General features: G+C 41.6%; 1 protein-coding gene across 1 annotated transcript in view; it reads right to left on the bottom strand.

Annotated features, from left to right (window-relative positions):
* pcsk6 (proprotein convertase subtilisin/kexin type 6) overlaps positions 1-21,146 on the bottom strand; it is a 57,839-nt gene extending 36,693 nt beyond the window's left edge. The window contains exons 1-8 of the mRNA XM_072660164.1: positions 20,641-21,146; positions 16,057-16,161; positions 14,416-14,526; positions 10,881-11,024; positions 9,505-9,581; positions 7,942-8,030; positions 1,426-1,598; positions 280-492 (exon numbers count right to left, since the gene is read on the bottom strand). Coding sequence (XP_072516265.1) covers positions 280-492; positions 1,426-1,598; positions 7,942-8,030; positions 9,505-9,581; positions 10,881-11,024; positions 14,416-14,526; positions 16,057-16,161; positions 20,641-20,799 — 1,071 coding nt within the window. The 5' untranslated portion in view covers positions 20,800-21,146. The remainder of the gene's footprint in view (positions 1-279; positions 493-1,425; positions 1,599-7,941; positions 8,031-9,504; positions 9,582-10,880; positions 11,025-14,415; positions 14,527-16,056; positions 16,162-20,640) is intronic.
* Between the last annotated feature and the right edge of the window lie 292 nt (positions 21,147-21,438).

Below are 21,438 nucleotides of genomic sequence, written 5' to 3'. Positions count from 1 at the left end.
ATGCAGTAACTGAGGTGAAAGTCACCCTTCAGACACATGTTGAAACCAAGAGGCAGAGACTCCCAGATTTCAGGATAGTTAAGCTGCATAAACACCTTCACCTAAAACCTAGTATACAGTGTAACCAAGTATCTACAGCTATCTCTGCTCTACCTGGCAAGTGTTCATTCGCCACTGTTTATTTCTGACCACTGAAACAACCCTGTGGCTCAAAGTATGAGAAGGTGTCCAGCAGCTTCGTTCCAACATTCCTAGGTGGGACTAAACTCAGTACTCAACTATTTTGCGGTCGTAAAACTCTCCGCTGCTGTAGGTAGTGGCGAGGGTGGAGGAGCACACTTCCAGGTACCAGGGCTTGTTGCCGTTTTCTGTGCTGCTGCTGACGGAGATGGTATAGATGCTGTTGGTGTAGCCGTCACACGAGCAATGGTCACCCTGGCGACCCCCATTGCCAGATGCCCACACAAAGATGGAGCCCAAGCCTTTACGGCCCTGCACATACAAGTACACACACAAATATACGCATACTAAATGTTCAAACACACCAACACAGTAAATGTAAACAATAATTGAGACGGTTTCATTAAAAAAGGAAGCTTCTTTATGATTATGCATTAGAATAACTTCATTTTTTTACACGTTACTGCTCAAAAGTATACATCATATTTATCCAAATTGTGGCACACAGTAGTCACATGCCAGGTTTCAGATAATTAGCAAGAAATATGTAAAAAAGCTAGGAAATATGAAATTCAAAATAAAGCATAAGCCTATTACTTGTTCTAAAATCAAGCCGTCCAGCATCAAGAACAAAGCTATTACAAAACCAGAACACTCATGCTTCAAAAGGGGTGATCAAATCAGACAACCTGACAAAACATAGACCCTGTTTATACCTGATCACTTCGTGTGTAATAAGTATCAGGATTATATATGGATGAAGCCAAGCCACTTGAAAGAGCAAGGAGGTGGTCTGCAATGCATTTGAGCCACATGTTATAGCAGTGTAAACACATCCATCTCTCCAAGACACATTCCACAACCAAACCCCCTCCTAGGACAGCTGAAACTCCAGTAATAATTGTTGTGCAATGAGCAAATGTGCATATTCCGTCCCACATAGCGATCAGATTTCATTCTGACTGACCAGAGAAGCATTTGACAAAGTGTAATCGCATGTGGCTAAAATCTTAATCTTATCAGGATACAATCCAGATACTAGTCACATAAAGTGATCAGGTGTAAACGGGGTCATACTGTACCTACACTGTTACTTATGATTTACTGATTTGTATTTTAAATTATGGTGTCAAGTCTAAATGCATCTCATAAATATCCAGATCATTACTCAAATAAACGTGAGCATGTTAACTAAAGACAGGACTGTACTGTACATGTGTGTGTGTGTGTGTGTGTAAAAAGGACCTTTTTAATGCCCACTTCAAAGGCCTGTTTGGCCAAGGGGCCTGGGCCGTCCACAGTCTTCCCATCGTCATCAGGGCCCCAGCTGGCGCTGTAAATGTCAATGTAGTCGGGCCGGATTCCCAGAGACTTGGCCTCTACCACATCAGTCACATCTCCATCCAGCATCCGAATGCCTGTGTGCATACACACGCGGACACAGACACACACACACACATACACAGATGCAAACATATGTTCATAAATAGGCACCCACAGAAAAACAGGCGCACAAACTTATAAGGGAACCATAATTGCAATCAAAGCCTTTTGTTTCTACACTTCTACAGTGTGAACATTCGCGGCGTGCCTCGAAACCTAGAAAACAAAAGGTCTGAAGTTTTTTTTTCTTTTTTTATCTTCCCTTTCTCTCCACAGTTCTGTCTCTCTTTTTAATGAGGTGCAGGGTACGATTTCACAGCTCTGGCCTCGAATTGTCCCTTTATCTTGAAAAGCAAACACTGCAGGTTTTGGGGCGGGTGTCTTTAATGGCTAAGAGAGATGACAGACTAAGCTGTGGCAGTCTTGTCAGTCTGAAGGCTTTTTGGCTATGTAATCAGCTGTGAACTCTATTTACATCCACTGTAAACCCATATTACTGTATAACTATATGTAGGTCTACAATATATACAGGGTGGATGTATATTAAGGGTGATTTCACACCTAGCTTGTTTGGGCCAAAATAGCAGGTGTGAATGGTGACTTGGACCACGGTCCAGACCAAAAGACAAAAATTTGGTCTGACCAAACGAGGAGGTCTCAGTCCATAGGTCAAACTGATCCATAGTTGGGGTAGTGCAGTTTGAAAGTACTTTTTTGGATGGGTCAGACATTCAAGCCAATTAAGGGAAGTTAAGACTATCAGCTATTAAGCAAAAAAGAAGAAAAACAAGAAAAGAAGTAAAAATGAGTGGCGGGAGCACATGGGGATGATTATAGGTGGTAAATTAGAATTAGAGAATTTTTCCCTGTTTAAAAACTCCAGATTACATGGGCCTCAGAGTGGCTCAGCGGTCTCCATGAGGAGAACTTTGGAGATGTTTTAATGAACACAGTGATGAAGGATCACCACGACTTTCTGTAGGAATGTCCTTACTGTAAGAGTATTTATTCTAATGTTAGTTTTTACTGAGCAAATAAACACTTACTGCCCAGAGAAGCAGCTTTTCATTCTAATTTTCACAGGTTCCTACAGCTTTTGCACAGTACTGCATATACAGAGAGAATGAAGGGAATGATGTTGGAAGCAGCCAGACTAATTACATACTCAGTAGTGTAACAAAGGGTCTGGGGCAGGGTGTTTTGCACAATTTCAGCCAATTACAGACCTGCAGAACACTTTGTGTATATGTTTGTGAGACTAGCTCATCAGGCCCCTGCAGGTGTCCTCCCCATGCCCTCCTCCCTCACTCCCAGTCTCGCTGTGTTGAGTAGCAGATTTTAGTACTGGAGCAAGAGAAGTGAGGACATTAATAAGAGATAAGATGCACACCTGTTAACTTTGCGTCTGCAGCTAAAGCTTAGAAAAGTGCAACAGCAAATCAACTTGTAGCACTACACTATACAGTACTGTGTAGCTGTGAAAATTAAAACGAAATGCTGCTTTTCTGATCAGTAAGTGTTTATCAGCTCAGTAAATCACTGATATTAGAATAAACACTAATAATAACACTCCTACAGAAAGTGGTGGAGGTTCTCCATCACTGTGTTCATCATTAGAACATCTCCAAAGTTCTCCTCATGGAGTATTATTTAGAGTTCTCCTCAGATCAACACATGGTTTGGTGGTAAATCAGGGCTTAATGATGGTGAATCAGGTGAGCTGCTTCTGCTGCTGCTGCTGCTGATGGAGTTGACACATCCTCCACGCTGTGCTGGCTGGACTGGGGGGCGTCCAGGAGAAATCTGGAGGAACCGAGCTCTGTTCTTCAGACTAGCTCACCGACAAGATCTCACTACTTTCTTTCTTCAGAATGAGAAGCTCTTGTTTCTCCTTTTTACTGGATTTATGTTCATCTGCTTTATCTGTTCTGATGAGATCTGAAGCTTCTACAGTAAAAAAAACTCTCTTATTAATTATTGATTTAAAATAATGGGATTAGGTGCCTAAAAGTTCTGCACAGTATATTATGTCTGTGTGGCATGAGAAAGAGAGGGACAGCAAGTGCATGCAAAGTACAGACATGTGTGTGTGTGTTTGTTTGTGTGCCAACACCATGTGCAACATCACAGCCTAAAAGAGATTAAGGTGTTTTTCCATCTTTTCCATCAAACACCTCAGAAAGACGAAAGATCAATGTGGCTCTCTGAAGGCCCCTCTCCTTTAACAAGCTGCGTTTCACTGCAAACTGATTTCGCTGCTTCCAAAATAGTGGCAAGTAAACAGGACTTCAACAGTCCTTTACGTCGAGGCCTCAGGGGGGGAAAGACTGAATCATTTGTAAGCTGCTAATTATGGAAAACGGACATGAAGGCCTCTTGTAGAGGCATACTAAGCTTTTAGTTAGATCTGCCACATCAGGCGGACGCACAGGAATCAGGATTCAAAAACATTTACTCTGGCGGAGAGTACACATGCTGCCAGCTAATGGCTCCATTAACCACAAGCATAAAGAGTATCAGTTGTCTGACTAATCCATCTGCTACTGTCGTGATCTAGCAGGTTGTAAGTCTAGCAATTGCAAAACGTGATGCTGTTTTCAAAATGGCTTTTTTGTAGTTCGTTGTTTTCTTATATTAACGGAAAAGCGAAATAATGAAAACAAGCTTTGTGTTCGGTCTTACGGAAAAGTTTGGGCACTTGGGTCAGGACTTAGGGCAGTAACACCCCCCTTCAGCAGAAATCACAGCTCGCAAAAGTAGCTCAAAGCCTTTCTGCTTCAAGTATATCCCACTTCTAGACTTCTAGTACTAAGAACATCTTAGGTTGTATTGCTGTACAGCTTGTTTAGGTCAGAGGGCTAGGTGAAAGTAGTGCTGGGCAGTATAACGGTAATACCGCACACCGCAATATTTAAAAATAATTTCTCTTCTAATTTCTCTTCGGTGTCTGTCTAGTTCACGGTCAAATATGCTTATTCCCCCATATGCATTTTAAAAAGCCACAGAGTGGGGGCGCTGTGGGAGCTCCAATTGGTGATGTCATGCTCTGAAAACAGGTGGGAAAAAATGAGCACACCGCAGTTGTGGGTTAATAATGCAGTGAGTTGGTTTGAAATGGAGAACCAAGCAAACCTGGATATCAAATGTGTCTGTAAACAATCGAAACAGCCCTAAGACTCCTGATTTTCTCGACTCTGCGCTCTCAAGTATGCTGCTTTATCCCCCGAATGTGTGTAATTTAAGCCTCATTAGCTGGAACTAACAACCACGACAAAGCCTGTCCTTTTTGCCTTTCTGTTACTCTCAACACCAGTCGCTCGACTTTGCTCTCTCAGACACAAGTTTTTATTCTCAACGCTTGTGTCTGCAGATCAATCTGTAGATCAGTCTACAGCAGCTGAACTGATCAGTCTGATATCTGTTGGAGCTGTAGCTGAGCCAGCTCAGCAAGGGCTTGATTAGCGAGTGGGCAACATTAACGGAAGCTTACATTGTCATCTAAACGTCTATAAGTGAATTTTTTCTTAGTGAACAGCCTGTTATCTTGCTAACTAAGCTAATGCTAACCAGCTTCTCCCTCCTGATTCAGAGCAGTCTTTACAACCTTTACAGTGGTTGGGTTGTCAGAATGACGATTTAACACTTATTTAATGACAAATATAAAATTGCTCTTGTCCACTTAAGTTTTTCACCCTGTGAGCAAAATGAACTTTGTTTTTAATAATTTTTCAGTTTTAAAGTAAGGTAAGGTTAAGGTTGAGGTGGTAGAGAAGTCACGTAAATGTAGAACCATTTCAGCTACTTGCACAACTTCTGCTACTACGCGCAGCGAATACCATCTTCAGTGTGAGAAAGAACCTTAAGTGCGTAACCTCTCAATTAAAGCAACTGGCCAAGGGTGCCCAAACTTCCCCGCAAATAATTTTAATAGAGCAAATAATGTTCAAAAAGTAAACAAACCAGTGTTGTAATGAAGTGTGTCAAGGGTTTAGATTGGGATGTAGGAATGGACATCGAAGTCCGCTAAGTCCGCTAAGACTGCTCTTAGGCTGAATTTCAGTGCATCCGTCACATTTATTCCGAAGTTGCATACAAAAGTCTCTCTTTAAAAACTATTTCGCAGGCAATGAGGTCTTGGGATGAGATATTAAACTTTAATTTTTTAAACCTCTGGCCCCTTTTTCAGCAGACACATCTATACTTTGTCTAAACCTTTAGACACAATGCAATACGATGAGACAGAAAATCCCTAATGTCGTTATCTTGTTTACTCTGTGTGATCTTCTGACTTTTTTCATTATGTATGCACAATGCACCGATCTAAGACAGTAATGCAATGTTCATCGACTCCTGAACACGGCTTATGACACGGTGACGAGTCTTCGGTGGATACAAGAACTCTAAATCAAATCAGATTCTTTAACGAACCGCGGAAGGTGAAAGAAAGGCGAGGCGCTTGTGTACATCTGGAAGACCAACAAAGCAAACGTCACTCGGGTGACAGTCGACTTTGAAGTCGCCCCAATTTCTTTCCGTTTCTCCCAGTTGCATCACGGAAACTTCACCCACTTTTAAGGGGACGGCTGATTAGAGCGGCTGAGAGCTAAACTCCAACAACTCGGAGCAAAAGACGTGCTCAGTGGTGTCGTCCTTGCCACCTGCGAGCACAATAAGCAAATATGCTCGTCTCTCAGCACAGCTGCAAGCGAGAACAAAACCGCCACAGATGGCAGGTGGCATATTCAGAATCCACTCTCTGATTAAAATGGCCTGGCCTTTTCACAGGATTAATTGCTTACGACCGCATGAATGTCGGCTCGCTCACAGTCCACTAGATTAATGAGCGCACGGCTCTTCTCAGCCACGACTGACAGAACAGGAGGAGATCTCTCGCAGGTTTTCCCGGGCACGCATGCAGAATAATCCGGTCACAGCTCCCTTGGCTGTTGTTGTTGTCACTTTATTGCTTATTATTAGTTATTTGGGGCTTGTTTCTTTATTTGCGTATGGTGACAGAATGCTTGAAGGGACATATATTTGTGTAATGTCACCCAGAGAAAGAGCTAAACTCATAAAAGCTCATGAAAATGGAAAAAGAAAAAACTCTACTTCACTCTTTTCTCTGCAAAAGTCCTCGAGTTCTGAGATAGTCTTGGGTCTATTTTTGGGTCTTGTTTTCTATGATGTTTAGGCTTAGGGGATTGTGGGGGCCTATTCCAAATCTTCAGTTTGTGTCTCTTCAGGTAGTCCAGGGTGGATTTGAGGTCTATTTTAGATTATTAACATTATTATTATTATTAAGTTGTAGAACCTATTCATCTTGTCAGCTTCAGCCTTTAAACACTGGCTCGAAATGTGCTTTCAGGATTTGCCTTCATCCATCCAATTCTGCCAATGCCACTGGCAGCAACACAACCCCAAAGCCTCACAGTTTGCTAGGTGTTTTCTTTTAATTAAATGTTGTGCCTTTGTTGCACTTTTAGGACAAAGTGTATTTTGACTTCATTAGTACACAGCACTCATCTGGATTCTCTGGATGTTTTCTAGTGTCAGGCCCTCGTTATCGCGCCCTCCCCCAGAGCGATCCTGGGTCGTCGCCCACAGGCCCATATAAGGACTTCCGCCTTGTTTCTGGTTCTGGTGTTTGATTCATGTTCATGTGTGGCACCTGGGACTGGGAGCATTTGAGGAGCTGGCTCACTACTTCTCTCAACTGTTAATTGATTCTCCACGTGTCGGTGGCGTGTTCAAGTTGGCTAGTGTTCTGATCTGGTTTGAGAGATATCCTAGTCTGGTTCTAGAGGCAAGCGCGTAACGTCACGAGGCAGTCACGGCGTACTCAGGTTGGGCTTGCCTTGTTATCTAGTCAGGCAGCTGGCTCTCCAGCCACCCCTTTTGTTTACTCAGAGCGCGGCTTTAGTTTTCAGTTCTAGTTTACCCTGCATCCCAAGCTAGGCTTGTGGTTTCGTTTGTCCCCGTCCCCATCCCCAGTCCCTGCTCCTCCCAGTCCCAGGTTTGTTGTGTTCGCCACTTTGTTTGTCACCCTCTGTTTACATTCCAGTTTTGACCCTTAGTTTGCTGCACCCTGTCTCCTTTGCACCTTGATTTGTACTACTAAATAAAAACCTTGCTTAGTTCCATCTCTGCGAGTGTTCATCCCATCCTGTCTGGCTGTACACTAGCCATGAGTTTTGTCATCACAGATAAGGAGCTAAACTCACTAAATAAAAGCTTATGAAAGTGAAAAAAGAAAAAAGGAAAACTCTACCCTGCAATAAATAGACGACTTCTGACAGTTATTTGAATATGAAATATAAAAATGGAAAAGGAAAATGCCAACAAAGAGATTATTAAACACAAAAAAAGAAAAGATTATACCTCCAATACGGGCGTTGTAGGCGATACCCACGATGCAGTGCGAATTGTTGGCCACAGCAGCCACCTCCCCAGCACATCGAGTCCCATGCCTGGAGAGGTAAGCAAGAATGTGAGTCATAGAGTGAGATAGGGAGAAGGTTTGGCTGTCTGTACGCTTATCCCCTCATAGGCAGCTTCTCTAGACACTAATAAGTATGCATCCCTCGATACTGCTCTCCTAATGCCCTCGCTTATCACCACATGCAAAAGCACCTGATTGGCCTGCAGACCTCGTTAGAAAACACAGCAAAAGAGAAAAAAAACACAGTTTTGCTCAGAACTGACAAAGCAACTTCAACTAAACTTTCAGCTTATACACACAGATACAGAGACACCCGACACACAGCGAAGTTTACATATCACAGACAGACCTTAGGACTCAAGCTGGGCTTAATAGTAAGGTTCTGAAAATTGGAAATAAAACGGACAGGGGTGGGCGAGGCTACAAAGCCTGCAGCCCTCAGGGATAACTGAGGGAGAGCAGCTCCCTGCGGAGTCTTTGGCTGGACTCGCTCTGAAATAAATGTGTGGCCTGGACCACTGAGCGTTACCGTGCATTACACAGCAGCAGCCTAGCTCTATTAGAACTCAGTTAATGAGGTGTGTGTGTGTATGTGTGTGTGTGTGTGTGTATTGGTGTGTGTCTAGAAGAGAATATTAAAGGCACTAATCCTACTTCAGTCCAGGTACACTGCTCAGAAGTCATCTACTGCTCTCTCTCTCTCTGTCTCTTGTACACTCACTCTATCATTCTCTCACTCCAGCTATCACTCACACTCTCTCTCTCTCTCTCTCGCCCTGTTTCTGCAACTTCTAAACCTGCACACTAAAGCATTCTTTTAATTGATTTTTTTTTTGTTCTCACCAATACTTCTGCTTCACCAGACAAATTCCATACTGCACATATTGGAACGCTGTGCGCAGAGGGGAAAATTAATTAACGAATCTTAGAAAGCATTGTTGCCTGAATTCCAAGTATCAAGATAGGGAATAACAAAGTGGTGCTTTGAAGTTTTCTCGGAGCTTCTTACTGAGACATAAACTTGAAGCATGAGAAACAAGAACAGACGTTAATTCAGGTGTTGATTAACAAGCAAAGACATTTTTCAAATACAATCCAGACAGAGCTGCTGTTTCAAGAAGTTCGGCTAATTTCATAGGGGGGAAAAATGTGATTTTCCACCCCGTGAGAAACACTGTATTAATATAACCTGTCTAATGACTACACAAGTGGAATAATGTTGAGTTGAGACCTTTGGGACTTGACACATTCACACACATGACTTTGCCTTTTTACACAGATACTTTAGAAAAACCTCACGAGGCCACAGAGCTTGTTAGCAGGTCTTCATATGAATGTGACAGCCTCACACGTACAGCACTAAACAAGTTCCACAGCCATCTTTCTCATTTTTCCGATTTGAACTAGGACTTCCGAACATCACGTCTAATTATCCTCTAAGCAAATAAACGAAAAAGAAAGTTTCACAAAATTTGACAAAATATATGTTTAAGGTTCCTCACTTGTTCTCATTGCTGGAGTCATATCGTGGTGTCGGGTCATGGTCGTTGCCATTTACGTCGTAGCTGGCCAACTGGTCCTGGGCGCAAGCAAGCAAGAAGGAAAAATACCAAAACAAATCACTTTCAGCAGGAGCAATAACCAGGGAAAATAAATAAATATATGACATATTATACTGCCCAAGCTTTCATCCCATTTGGGTCATCTCTCATCTTTCGCACTGTTAGAAAGAGGGTAATAAATTGGGCCCAACACAGGCCATAACTTAGCACTGTAATCCAAAGTGTCAGGCAGCAAAATGAAGTGTATTTATGGCAAGGTTGCATCTTGTGATGCTGCTAAGGGGCGCAGCATTGAGGTGGTGTTGTATAGCTGTGCATATTTTATGCAAGACATAAAGACAGAGCTATTTGTTTTTTTATACTAGACAGGGTTAACACGTTTAACTATATTACTGCGAATCTAATTCTAGTTGTTCTTTATAGTCTACACATTTCATAATGGTAATATAATTACCATATAATTACAAACTGAATCCACAACAAATATTGCTAAATAATTCACAACAGAAATGATATTCTGCCGCAGACAGTGTGACTCCAGTGGTTTTTTCGTGTTGGCTTATTTGCCAAACTAGTGCGCTGGTATCTGTTTGGATGAGCGTATTTCATTTGCACGTACCCCAACCTTCTTCGTGAGACTGAAAATCTACATTCTTATGTTTCCAAGTAGAATTGAAAGTATGTACAACACAACAAAACTCTTCAACTCTATTCATAACATGATGTGGTGTATGGTTGTGTTGTTAAGGTGAATGGTTTTAATGAATTTGCTTAGGTGCTTACGACTTATTTTTGTATCTGTATAAATTTTAGTTAATTTATTGGAGATGTTTTATTTGTCCAGCTTTTAATTATAGTTAAATAATAATAAATAGAATACATTATATTTTCTACTATATGCATTTAGAACGAACTGCATTAAAATAATTGTAAATAAATAAAGTAAATTTAATAAAAGAAATGAAAAAACAATTACAATAATAGAAGGAAAATATTCTATAATATTGGCTTAATATTCTGCCCAAACATTAGTACAAATTAGCCTTAATTCAAGACATTTGTTTAGTCCAGGTACACTTGTACTGTTCACACATCCAGCATATAATTAACACTATATATTTTTTCCATTAGCTCATTTTACTATATGGCATATTAAACATATTCCAGCATGTGTATTTTTTTTAATAAACTGGTTCATTCTTATAAAACTATTACATAATTGCTTACTACATGTGTTATACTAAAAGGTATTATCTTGCACCCTACGTAGTGCACAAAAAAGGGAGCAGTAAGGCTTTTTGGCCTCAGGCACTTACATAGTTTAGAGCCAGATCTGGGTGGTTCCTCTCTATTCCATCATCTAGGATGGTGATGACGACGTTTCGACCCGTGTAGCCCCTCTGCCAGGCCGCCAGGATGTTCATTTCTGAGCGGCATCGACTACTTTTATCACTGCAGTGCTGGAGAACAATAAAAGTAGGCGTAATATACTGTATGTTGTCACTGAGGATGAAGGACAGTTCAGGGCGATGAGCAGCACACACCGATATGTATCATAAAAGTACATACAGAACAAATCAGGAGAACGTGCCATATGTAACATAATATGAAAACAAGGTTACGTTTTTCACTCAGCATTAGTGTTGAGTAAGTCCTGCAAGTGATGAGCAAATCCCCTCAAGACTAATATGGACACAGTCTCCTCTTTCAAGCTTTTATTACATCCAGTGACCTCCAGTAACATACAATAGCACTAGAAAATTAGAAAAGCATAGTTCATTTTTATTCAGAGGAAGAGGTGTGAGTGTCCTTGAGTCAGTCAGTGGTAGATCCCCTTGTCGTTGTGTTGTTATAAGGCTCCAGGTGCAATCTACTGGCATTTACCTAATTTACCGAACCCATGTATACATGTACACTAAAACGTCTGTGAAATTCACAAGGGAATACTGCAAATAAAAAACAAAAGTACAAAAAACATGGTTACTGTAACAGTATCAGATTGTACACTTGTCTAAAATGTTACATTCTAACATAAGGACATGGTGGCTTGGTTGGAATGAAAACCTGCAGAAGCATCTGCCCTTATAAGATAATCTTGGTGTAGGGAAAAAATATTTAAAATACAGTAGATCTCTGGCAAAGAACAGAAGCCAGATGCATGTACCATAAACTGCACTGTAAAAGTGCTGTTTTGTACAGCAATTCCACATTTGTAATACTATAAAAGTAAACAGAAATATTGGCTGTTGATTTAACAGCACAAGTCTGTAATGTAATCTACAGTAGTGAATTTAATTTGTATTGTACTTTACTGTAAATAAATAATAGTCATATAAAGTAAAATACACAGCTATGAAACAACTTCACTAGCTGACAGTTTCTTAAATAACGGGTCTCCAATCCTGCACCTGGAGAGTTACTTTCCTGCAGACACTTAATGCATCAACCTGATCCAACTAATTACTGCCTTCAGAAGTCCTTGAGGGATTCTCAGTACAGAGTACACCAAGTTCGGACCAGAGTACTTGGTAGTTTAGACTTGGCAAGTTTAAGTACAGACTCCCCAGGACGGGAGGAGGCTGTACAGTCATTCTGCAGCTTAAACAGCAGAATTCTTCTTATTGTCCTGCTAGCAGTTCCTCACATTTTCACCTTGATAAATCCACCAACAACAACTAAAAATATACCAACAACTAAAAATATTTCTGTTTGATTCCATATCACAATTCAAGCATTCAGAAATATATCTCCAGCTGTGGGTTTTCTCCTCACAGATGTGCAAATGCAAACCCATAGCTGGTCTAGTCACTGTAGAGAAGTACGGCCAATAGAATAGGACTCTCTGGAGCAGATAAATATCATGAACCTATTGGCACCACGCTGCCTAATGTCAGGCGTGGGCTAGAGGGGTATAAAGCCTCCCAGCATTGAGCTGTGGAGCAGTAGAACTAACTGTGCTTCTGAAATGATGGTGGTGCTCCATCAAATACTTTTGGGATGAGTTGGGGAGATAGGTAAGGTGGTGATCATCCAACATTTTGACCTCACTGACACTCTTGTCGCTGAATGCAACCAAATCCTCACAAATCCCCAGATCTAGTAGAAAGCCTTCCCTGGACAGTAGAGACAGTTACTCCAACGAAACCAGAATAAATAATGAAGGAAGGGGTGTCCCAATACTTGAGTCCATATAGGTTTTTTTTTAGGAGGTGGGCTGGAGACCACTGCTTTACAGTGGTACACACATTGTAAATACTGTTATCCCAAACATAAATCCCACCTAACAATCATTCTCTTACTGGTTTTACTGAGTGCCGGCCACACTGGCAAGTGGGCAAAAGCATCTCCTGCCAAATCAGACTATCATGTGTAAGGAACAATTCTTATTATTTGCCTTCCTGTTACTGTCTCTTGTTGCCAAACATAGTGATTATAAAGCCTGTTTGGAGCAAAACTCAAGTTTAACTTTAATTAGCGCAGAAGCTTCACTCCTATCATTGTCACAGACAACACATGCAGTGTTGTTATACCATGAATGTTCATCAACAGGAAATAGGAAAGCTTACTCCTTTCAAGAAGTACAATGCTTAGAGAACTATCTAATGAGACTCTTGCCTGGAAATGTGTAAATGAGAACATGTAAATTAGTGTTGCGAAGAAAATACAGTGTGTATGAAAATAATTGTCACGCTTGTTAATTGCTTTCACTTGCATTAGTGATGTATCACATAAAGATATTGATTGCCGTTACAGAATAATTATATAATCAAATGTCTGAGCACAATGGAAGGATTACTTAGCCCTCTACGCTCAACAATAAAACACTAATATGAGAATTAACACTATTTTATTGTTCATTAGAACATCTCCAATGTTCTCCTCATGGAGTCTAGTATTATTTAGAGTTCTCTTCATATCAACCCCTGGTTTGATTAACCAGTAAATTAACTGAGCTGCTGCTGCTGCTGGAACTTAACACATCCACGCTGTGCTAGCTGGACTGGGATGCGTCCAGGAGAAACCTGGAGGAACCAGGCTCTGTTCTTCAGACTAGCTCACAAGATCTCACCTACTTTCTTTAGAAGCTCTGTTTTAAAGCGATCAGGAGTTTCTATAGTAAAACCCCTGTTACTGCTGAGAGAAATGAATTTAAATAATGGGATTATGTGCCTAAATCCACCGCACAGTACTGTATATCAGTCCTATGCCTTTCATTGCTAGTATGAAAGCAACGTAGGAGAAACAAGAAGTCGAGAGTCACTCTGAAGAACAGTTGCAGTTTGTGGAAGAGAATGCGTGTCAGGGGGTTGATGTATGTGCAGCACGAAGAGCAGTAAGTTGATGTATTTGCCTCGCTCTGGGCCAAGCCTGCCGGCAGATCAGTGCTTTTAGCCACACCAAGCTGGCCACATTTCACCTCAAGATAAAAACAATGACAACAAAGAAAGGATTTGCAGCAAAAAACGTGGCAGAGGCTCTCTGTGTAATCTTGTCATTCTTATGTGGTTTAGAATGACATTGCAGAAAAAAAAGTTCAGTGGAAAAACTTAGATGGTTGTACGGAGAGGCAACACTGTTTGGTGAAATACTCCTGAGAACTGCAATAGGAATGGGTGGAGCAAATTAGTTTGTTCTTGTTACAGCAGAGAAACAGTGAATTCCAAACAAGCTGTAGACTGTAAACTGCATGGATTGTGTAAAAGATAAACAATAAAAGTGCATAAATCAATGACTTTCGGTCTCAGTTCTATCATGACAACTGTATCAGGTGATCTGAAGCAGAAAAAAAGACTGAAAACCCAATCTGAGAATAAGCAGCACCTTTTAAATGAATAAAAATTAAATACTTACGATATACCACATGTTTGACCACTTTGGGTCATTGAAGTAGATGAAGTTGGGATCGCTTCGGGCATAGCGCTTCACTCGAGACTTTACTACCTGCTGCTGGACCCAGTCGACCTGCGAAAACACGCCCAAACCTTGTAACACTGCACATTGTACAGCAGACTAAACACTTCAGGAAAACCTTCCAGACAGTGGAGCATCTGCGTGAAATAACCAGACTGTTGCATGTAACCACATTCACTGTTGCTCTCTTTTTAGAGATTCCAGACCCACTGCAGTGATCAAACTGCTATCTCTAATGAAAACCAATATATATAGATTTATAAATCTTTATATATGTATTTGGAATTTGGAGGTGGGGTAGCTATTAAAACCTAAACAAACAGGTCTCACAGTATTAGTTCTACTTTAGTGTCAACTTTTTTTAAGTAATATTTTTGTAAATATAGCTAGATAAATATAAAATACTGTAGATAAATTATTGCTTAAATTAAAAAAATAATCAACCAGGCTTCCCTAAATCTCTGACTGCAGTGAATTTCAAATCATACTTTACCATAATGTATTACTCTGATTATCGTTGTGTCCATATTTGTTGGTCAATGAACAAAAAAAGTAAGTTAGGCAAGAAACTTTTTTAAAGTTAAAACAACAATACATGCACAGCATGAAATCTGTCAATTTCTATCCAGATCTCATCCTACTAGAAGTTAGCTTTTGTTCAAAAATAAAAGTTTAACTATTCCTTTAAAACCACTTGAGTGAAGTGAGCTGAGCAGCACTAAATAATAGGCTAATGATAATCATTCTACTAATTGAAAAAGTCATCCAGGCATGCCCAAAGTCCCTCTCAGCAATAAAGGTACTCGATTTTGTGGATGAACTAAAGCCACCTCAGGGAAGTGAGATCAAATCTGAGATGGTCACGTATGCCGATGTTCCGTTTGAAGAGGCCCATAGGATAGGGCATGTTTATACCACCAATCCTTTTAAAAAACAAGGTCTCCTGCCTTGATTACAGTTCCACAGTCATAAACAGATCCATAGCACAGGTACAGACTGTACTCCTATGCGATCTCTGTGCCCTGTTATGTCAGACGTGTCAGTTAAAATCTAGCTATCCACTTGTGAGGACAATAGAATGAATTTAGAATATGAAGCGTGTTTTTTCAGGTTGACAGCTTTTTGTGGTGGATGAGGAAGCGTTCAGTGCCGAAGCCACGCGGGCTTTTGCCTGCAGCCTGACACTGATGAAATGGGTTATTGGGTATTTGCCACTCCGCTCTATTTGTACACACGGCACGAGGCGTGATATGATCAGAGAGCCTTCGCAAAGCCGCCCACCAATAGACCTGTGCCGCAGGTTTTATTACTCCCGAGATCCCGGCTGTCGGGAGGAGATAATCTTAGCGGGAGAGGGCCGGCTTCCAGGCCCCGGGAAACAGCTTGACTCTGAATGCCTGGCTGCACTGTCAAATGAAGTTGCGGACAAACGGGCACCCCGTCACATTAATGGGTCTATGGCCGAGGCAGTTTGACTTTTTTAAGGCAAGGAATCAGCGAGGGCGTTTGAAGCGTGGCGGTTGGCGTGGGTGGAGGGCTGCAATGTTTTGCTGAAGTGTAGGTAGGCAAGGGATAACTCACCTTGGGGTCCATGTGGATGAAGCTGTGGGTGCCCCTGGTGGCAAAGGTGGACCTGCGCACCACTCGGCTGTGATGGAAATGGTAATGGTCCTCCAGACCTCCGATCTGAGTCAGCAAAACAAACAAGTAAACACACAAGTGTGAGAAGCAGGAAGCATGAAAACAGCAATCTAAAAAGGTACTTCTGAGGGTCAAGGAGTGAACCAGGAGAAAACAAGGAACCTTATAAAGGAGATTACGGTGAGGGTGACAAATAAAAGAAGTGAATGCATAGAGATAGGGGTGAACAACGTGGCAAAAATTTAACAAGGCCACTGCTGCCCAAGGTTAGGGGTGTCTGGGAGTGGTTATGTAGGTGGAAGCAGACATATCAGGAAGACTTGAGGAAAACAGACTCTTACATAGATAAATAACACAATTTATATTAATAGCACATTTATATACAGTCATTGTACTGGTGTAGACAAATAGGAAAGTCAGAAAGTCCTTAGCTGTCACAAATACACAGTATGTCATTATAAAGACTATGTCAGGTGTGTAGGTTACATACAAACATAAATAATGAAATCTGTTTCTTTATCTTTTATTTATTACTTTGAACACAACTGATGAGCTTTTTTTTTAGAAACTGTGTCAGGCTAATGAGTAAGTGTCAGACTGATCGCAGAGACCATTTACTTCTGTCAACAAACAAGCAACATAATGAATATGTTCTGCCAACTCTTTTAGTGATATAAAGGATGTCTTTGGATGATTCAGACATTCACCGTTTGCATTATAGCCCATTAAAGGGTCTTATTTAGAAATGTGAAAACACTGAATTAAGGTGTTTAATAAGTTACAGAAAAATCTGTAGTCTGATTGGTTCTGTGACTGTGATCATCTCTCAACAAACCACAATTACTGAGAAACAATAAAGACGGACGTATTTACTTAATAGAATAAGACTTTCACAACATACAGCCTTAAAATATTTACCAGAACCATAAAAAACACTGACAAGCAAAGTTTATAAAATTGATCTAGTTCTGACTGCACCTGTCTATAGAAAACAGTCAGTTTTTGAAGGTGATGTGTTGGAAGCAGGCAAAATGGGACGCACTGTAGTAGCCAGACAACTGGGTCACACTGTGGTGCCTAGACAACTATCTCCAAAACATCAGGCAGGTTCCTATCAAAAGTGGTCCCAGGAAGGACAACTGGTAAACCGTTAAGCTGCAGACCTATTCTGACCCCTGTCCACCACCAAAAGCGCCTACAATGGGCATGTCAGCGTATGTGAGAACAGGACCATGGAGCAATGGAAGAAGATGGCTTGGTCTGAAAATGTAAATCGCATTTTATTTTACATCCTGTGGACGGGCAGGGGCTTGTGTGGGCACAAGGACGTGCTTTACGAAGGCCACAGGAGGCAGTGCAATGCTCTGGACAACGTTCTGTTGGGAAACCTTGGGTCCTGGTACTCATGTTGACATTATTTTGACATGCAGCACCTACCTAAACATTGCTGCAGACCAAGTTCATGGAAAGGGTGCTCCATAATGGCAGTGGCCTCATTCAGCAGGATAATACTCCTGCCACATTGCACTCATTGATTTGAGGACTTGGCCTCCAAATTCCCCAAAACTCTGTTCAGTACGATCCATTACAACTTCCAGGAGTTAAAGGGTCTGCTGTTTACGCCTTGGTGGCACATACCACAGGACATTTTCAGAGGCCTAGTGGAGTTCACGGCTCGACGGGTCTGCATTGTTTTGGTGGCACGAGGGGGATCTACACAATATATGTCAGTTGTTTTAATGTTATGGCTATTCGTGTACATCATCTCACAGTATTTCTCCAAGCTCTTTATTTAAACAGATTTAATTTCGAATAACACAATTCTAAACTAATCTAAAAGTAAAACATGAGGTGTTCAGTGTTGATTAACTGACTGATGACATTGCCAATATGCTCCAAAAAAGCATATTCTGATGTAATTCATCACAATAAGGATAAAACATATTGGCATATTGCTTACCCCTGCATAGAAAAAATGTCAAGAAGCAGCCTCAAGAGGTGCAGAAATAGGAAAAATAGATAAGTGAGCATATGGGAATCAGTGGGTGGTGTGGTGGCCACCAAAGTCCGGTGAGCACGAGCCTTCTGCCCTTACTGGCTCTTAAGAGTTTAAGGCTCTCCAGATTTATCACAAACAAAGGGAATTTTAGAAGGATTTATCACAAACAAAACAGTCAGCTAACACGCTGTTTATCTGCCAAGTTGTCCAGAAAAATAACCAAGCGTTTGAATTTGCCAACTTCTCAGTTATTCAGCTGAAGTCATGTAATGTACTTGGACCTAAAAACAAAGATCTTCTCCAACTGAAAGCATGTGAAGTTAAATGCTGCACTTGAGTCTTTGTGCTCAGAAATGCAGGCAGGAATGTGTGCGCATGTGTGCATCTGGCAAGGTGCCTCTCTGACGGCGCATCTGAACCGAGAACCATATTTTCTTTTCTTTTCTTTTTTTTGCGTTTTTCTTATCTTTCTTGTAGGTATGCAGCTCCCTTCACATTTGTACTCCACACAGATCTGGATGCAATAAGTAATAGTCAGCAACCTGGAAGACGGTTAATAAAAATGCTTTGACCGTACCGTTAAAATGGTTTTAATGTTAGGAATGTTTGTTTGGGGGGTCAGCCTTGACTGTTTGTCTTCATTTGTGCTTGTCTTTGTGCAGCACAGAATCAAAAAAACCCTTGTGGCCGAGTAAGAGAAGGCTATAAAGCTCAGAGTTACGCATGGAAAGTTGATTTCGGTGGAGAAGAACACTTCACAGGACGCACACGTCTATGCATTAGACTCCTGAGGATAAGAGGGGAAATGCGTTATAATGGAGATCCTCTACATCCTTGCCACCGTGATAAACCAACAAAGCTGTTCATCCATCACAAATCCTGTACAGTTTGGCCAAGTGGCCCCACTGCAGAGTCCCCAGGAGGTCACGGGCTTTACTGGAGCTGCATTAAACTGCTGGCCACCTGCAGCCTTCGTTCACGTGACCTTGGTGCTGAGCCGATCCTGATACTCTTCCCAATCGGTGCTGCCTGGCTTAATCAGTGCACAAGAACCTTCAGATAGGAATAAGAACCTTCAGATACAGTTTACAAAAACATATATTATTCGAATCTGTTGCAACTAGAGGGGGGATCTCGATATCACTGGGAACTGGAATCGTACTGATAACAGCAGGAAATGCTGGATGGGATGTCAGAAGGAAAAACAGCATCCTGAATCCAGACTCGATCCTGAAACAGCACTCGTTCACACTGTGCTGTGATGCGTGTGTCTGTTTCTGTCCAGTACTTACCAGCTAAAATCAGTATTTGGGAAACATACATTATATTATTATAATACACTGTATACATAATACATTATTTAACTGAAATCTATATCATACAAACTGAACGCACCAGGCTTAGCTACCCAAGACTGTTCAGAGTCTGGAGCGCTACTGCAAGTGCTGTAACCCCGGTGCTATTACTGCTTAACTATCACCCACAGCAAAATCCTTCAGTAATTACTGCACATATACGGTTACCTTAATTAATCTACCATCCACTGAAGTACAACTACACTCCCAAACCACGCAGAAAATAGGAGATTAAAAACTAACAGCAAGGGTTGCTGTGGTAGATCCCGCGATGACGTTTTGGGATTGCTGGAGACGTCTTGGGCTGAACTTGCTAGACCGACCTGCCCTGACCTCAAATCGTCGTCTCAAATGTTCTCCATTTGTGGATAGTGCAGCGGCTGATTTCCGACCGTCCTGAGATCTTCCTAGACCTCTTCCCAGCCTCCTCTACATCTCCACCCTTCTTTCTGAAGGTCTCAGAGAGATCTCTCTGGATCTGGATGGACATGATGGTGGTGATCTTCTTCGCCCCTCACTTCAACCATCAATCCAGAGCAGACCAGACTAAACATCTGAGCTGGACCGGCTCCTCCAGAATAATCCTCTCCAACCATGTTCTGATCATCTGCAGCAGATGTTCTGCAGCTGGTTCTGATGATTTCAGGTATTTTAAGAAGCAATGGCTCCATTTTTGTTTTGGGTTTTTTTTTTTGTTTTTTTTTTGGGGGGGGGTGTTGGGGGTCCAACTTTAATTTTTTTTCCCTCACATAAAAAATGAATGCTAATTTATTCTTTTATTTTACTTACTTTATTTTAAGTTAATTTAGATCACCTTCATCTCTTTTTATAGTTAGTAGCTAATTAAAATAAAATTATGTTCATATGTTTAGCTAGCTGGCTAGCTGGCTAGCTATCAATATAGCTAGCTATGCTAGCGCTATCTAAATTAAATGGGGTGTCCTAACGAGCATAGCTAGCTAGCTCGTTAGCTATCTAGCTAGTTAGCTAGCTAGTGTTAGCTAGATGCCCAATTTAACATTATGCTGCTTCTGTGGTAAAAATATAGTCGCCAACAGCACAGATTTGAGCACATATGAGAGGAAAAGTCTTAATTTCTCTATGAAATCTGACAGAAGTGATTAAAAGTGAGGTGTAAGATTAGTTAGCTTCGTGCTAGCGCTACCATACCTGGCCCAAATTCGTGAAGCCATATTTCGAAGCAAGTTTATCCGCCTCTTCAGGTCCCCCAGTGGCCCGGACAGCCCAGTGGTTGGTAAAAACGCTCCGGGAGGGCGATGTTTCACACACGGAGAAAGTTGACAGCACGAAAAGGGCGAAAACCCGCATCTTTCCGTGGAGGAAAACCGGCGCCGTTAACTTTGTGGCGAGGAGGCGGCGGTTAAAAACCGTTAAAACCGTTAAAAACCGTTAAAACCGTTAAAAACCGTTACAGCGCTCAAACTGAAAATCTCCTCAGAGCATCAGTCGTCGTCCGCGATCCACCACGACGAAACGCATCCCCAAAACACACCTCGCAGCCTAAGTTCAGCTCAATTCCTCCTCGACTCAATTCGTTCTTCGCCTTTGGTGGTTTAATTTAGCTAATAAACCGCCGGTGAATTGAAACGGACGCCAACTTTCGCGCTCCTCGCCGGAGTAGTAGATAAGTGTCACCGCGCGGAGCCAACCGGTTTTGTTCCCCACCCGCTTTCCGACAAGACCCGCCTCCGCTGCACTGCGATTGGCTAACGCCGCCCCGAATCTCTGCGCTGCGATTGGCCGGTAGTTTGTTGCCATAAGCGGGCCGCCTGGTTGGCTGAGAGAAGCAGCTAAAAGCTCCTAAATAAGCTGATCAGAGAGATCAGAGCTTTTGAAGGGGATCAATAAAAGTATTAATACTTATACTTTGCCTAAAACTCCAATTATGTGGAGTCGTTGGAATCAGTATTCGTTTGAGAGAGTTAAAGACATTTAAAACGGAGATTT

This window comes from Salminus brasiliensis, chromosome 17, assembly GCF_030463535.1.
Source record: "Salminus brasiliensis chromosome 17, fSalBra1.hap2, whole genome shotgun sequence".
Classification (NCBI taxonomy): Eukaryota; Metazoa; Chordata; class Actinopteri; order Characiformes; family Bryconidae; genus Salminus; species Salminus brasiliensis.
This window is presented reverse-complemented; position numbering and strand designations above follow the sequence as displayed.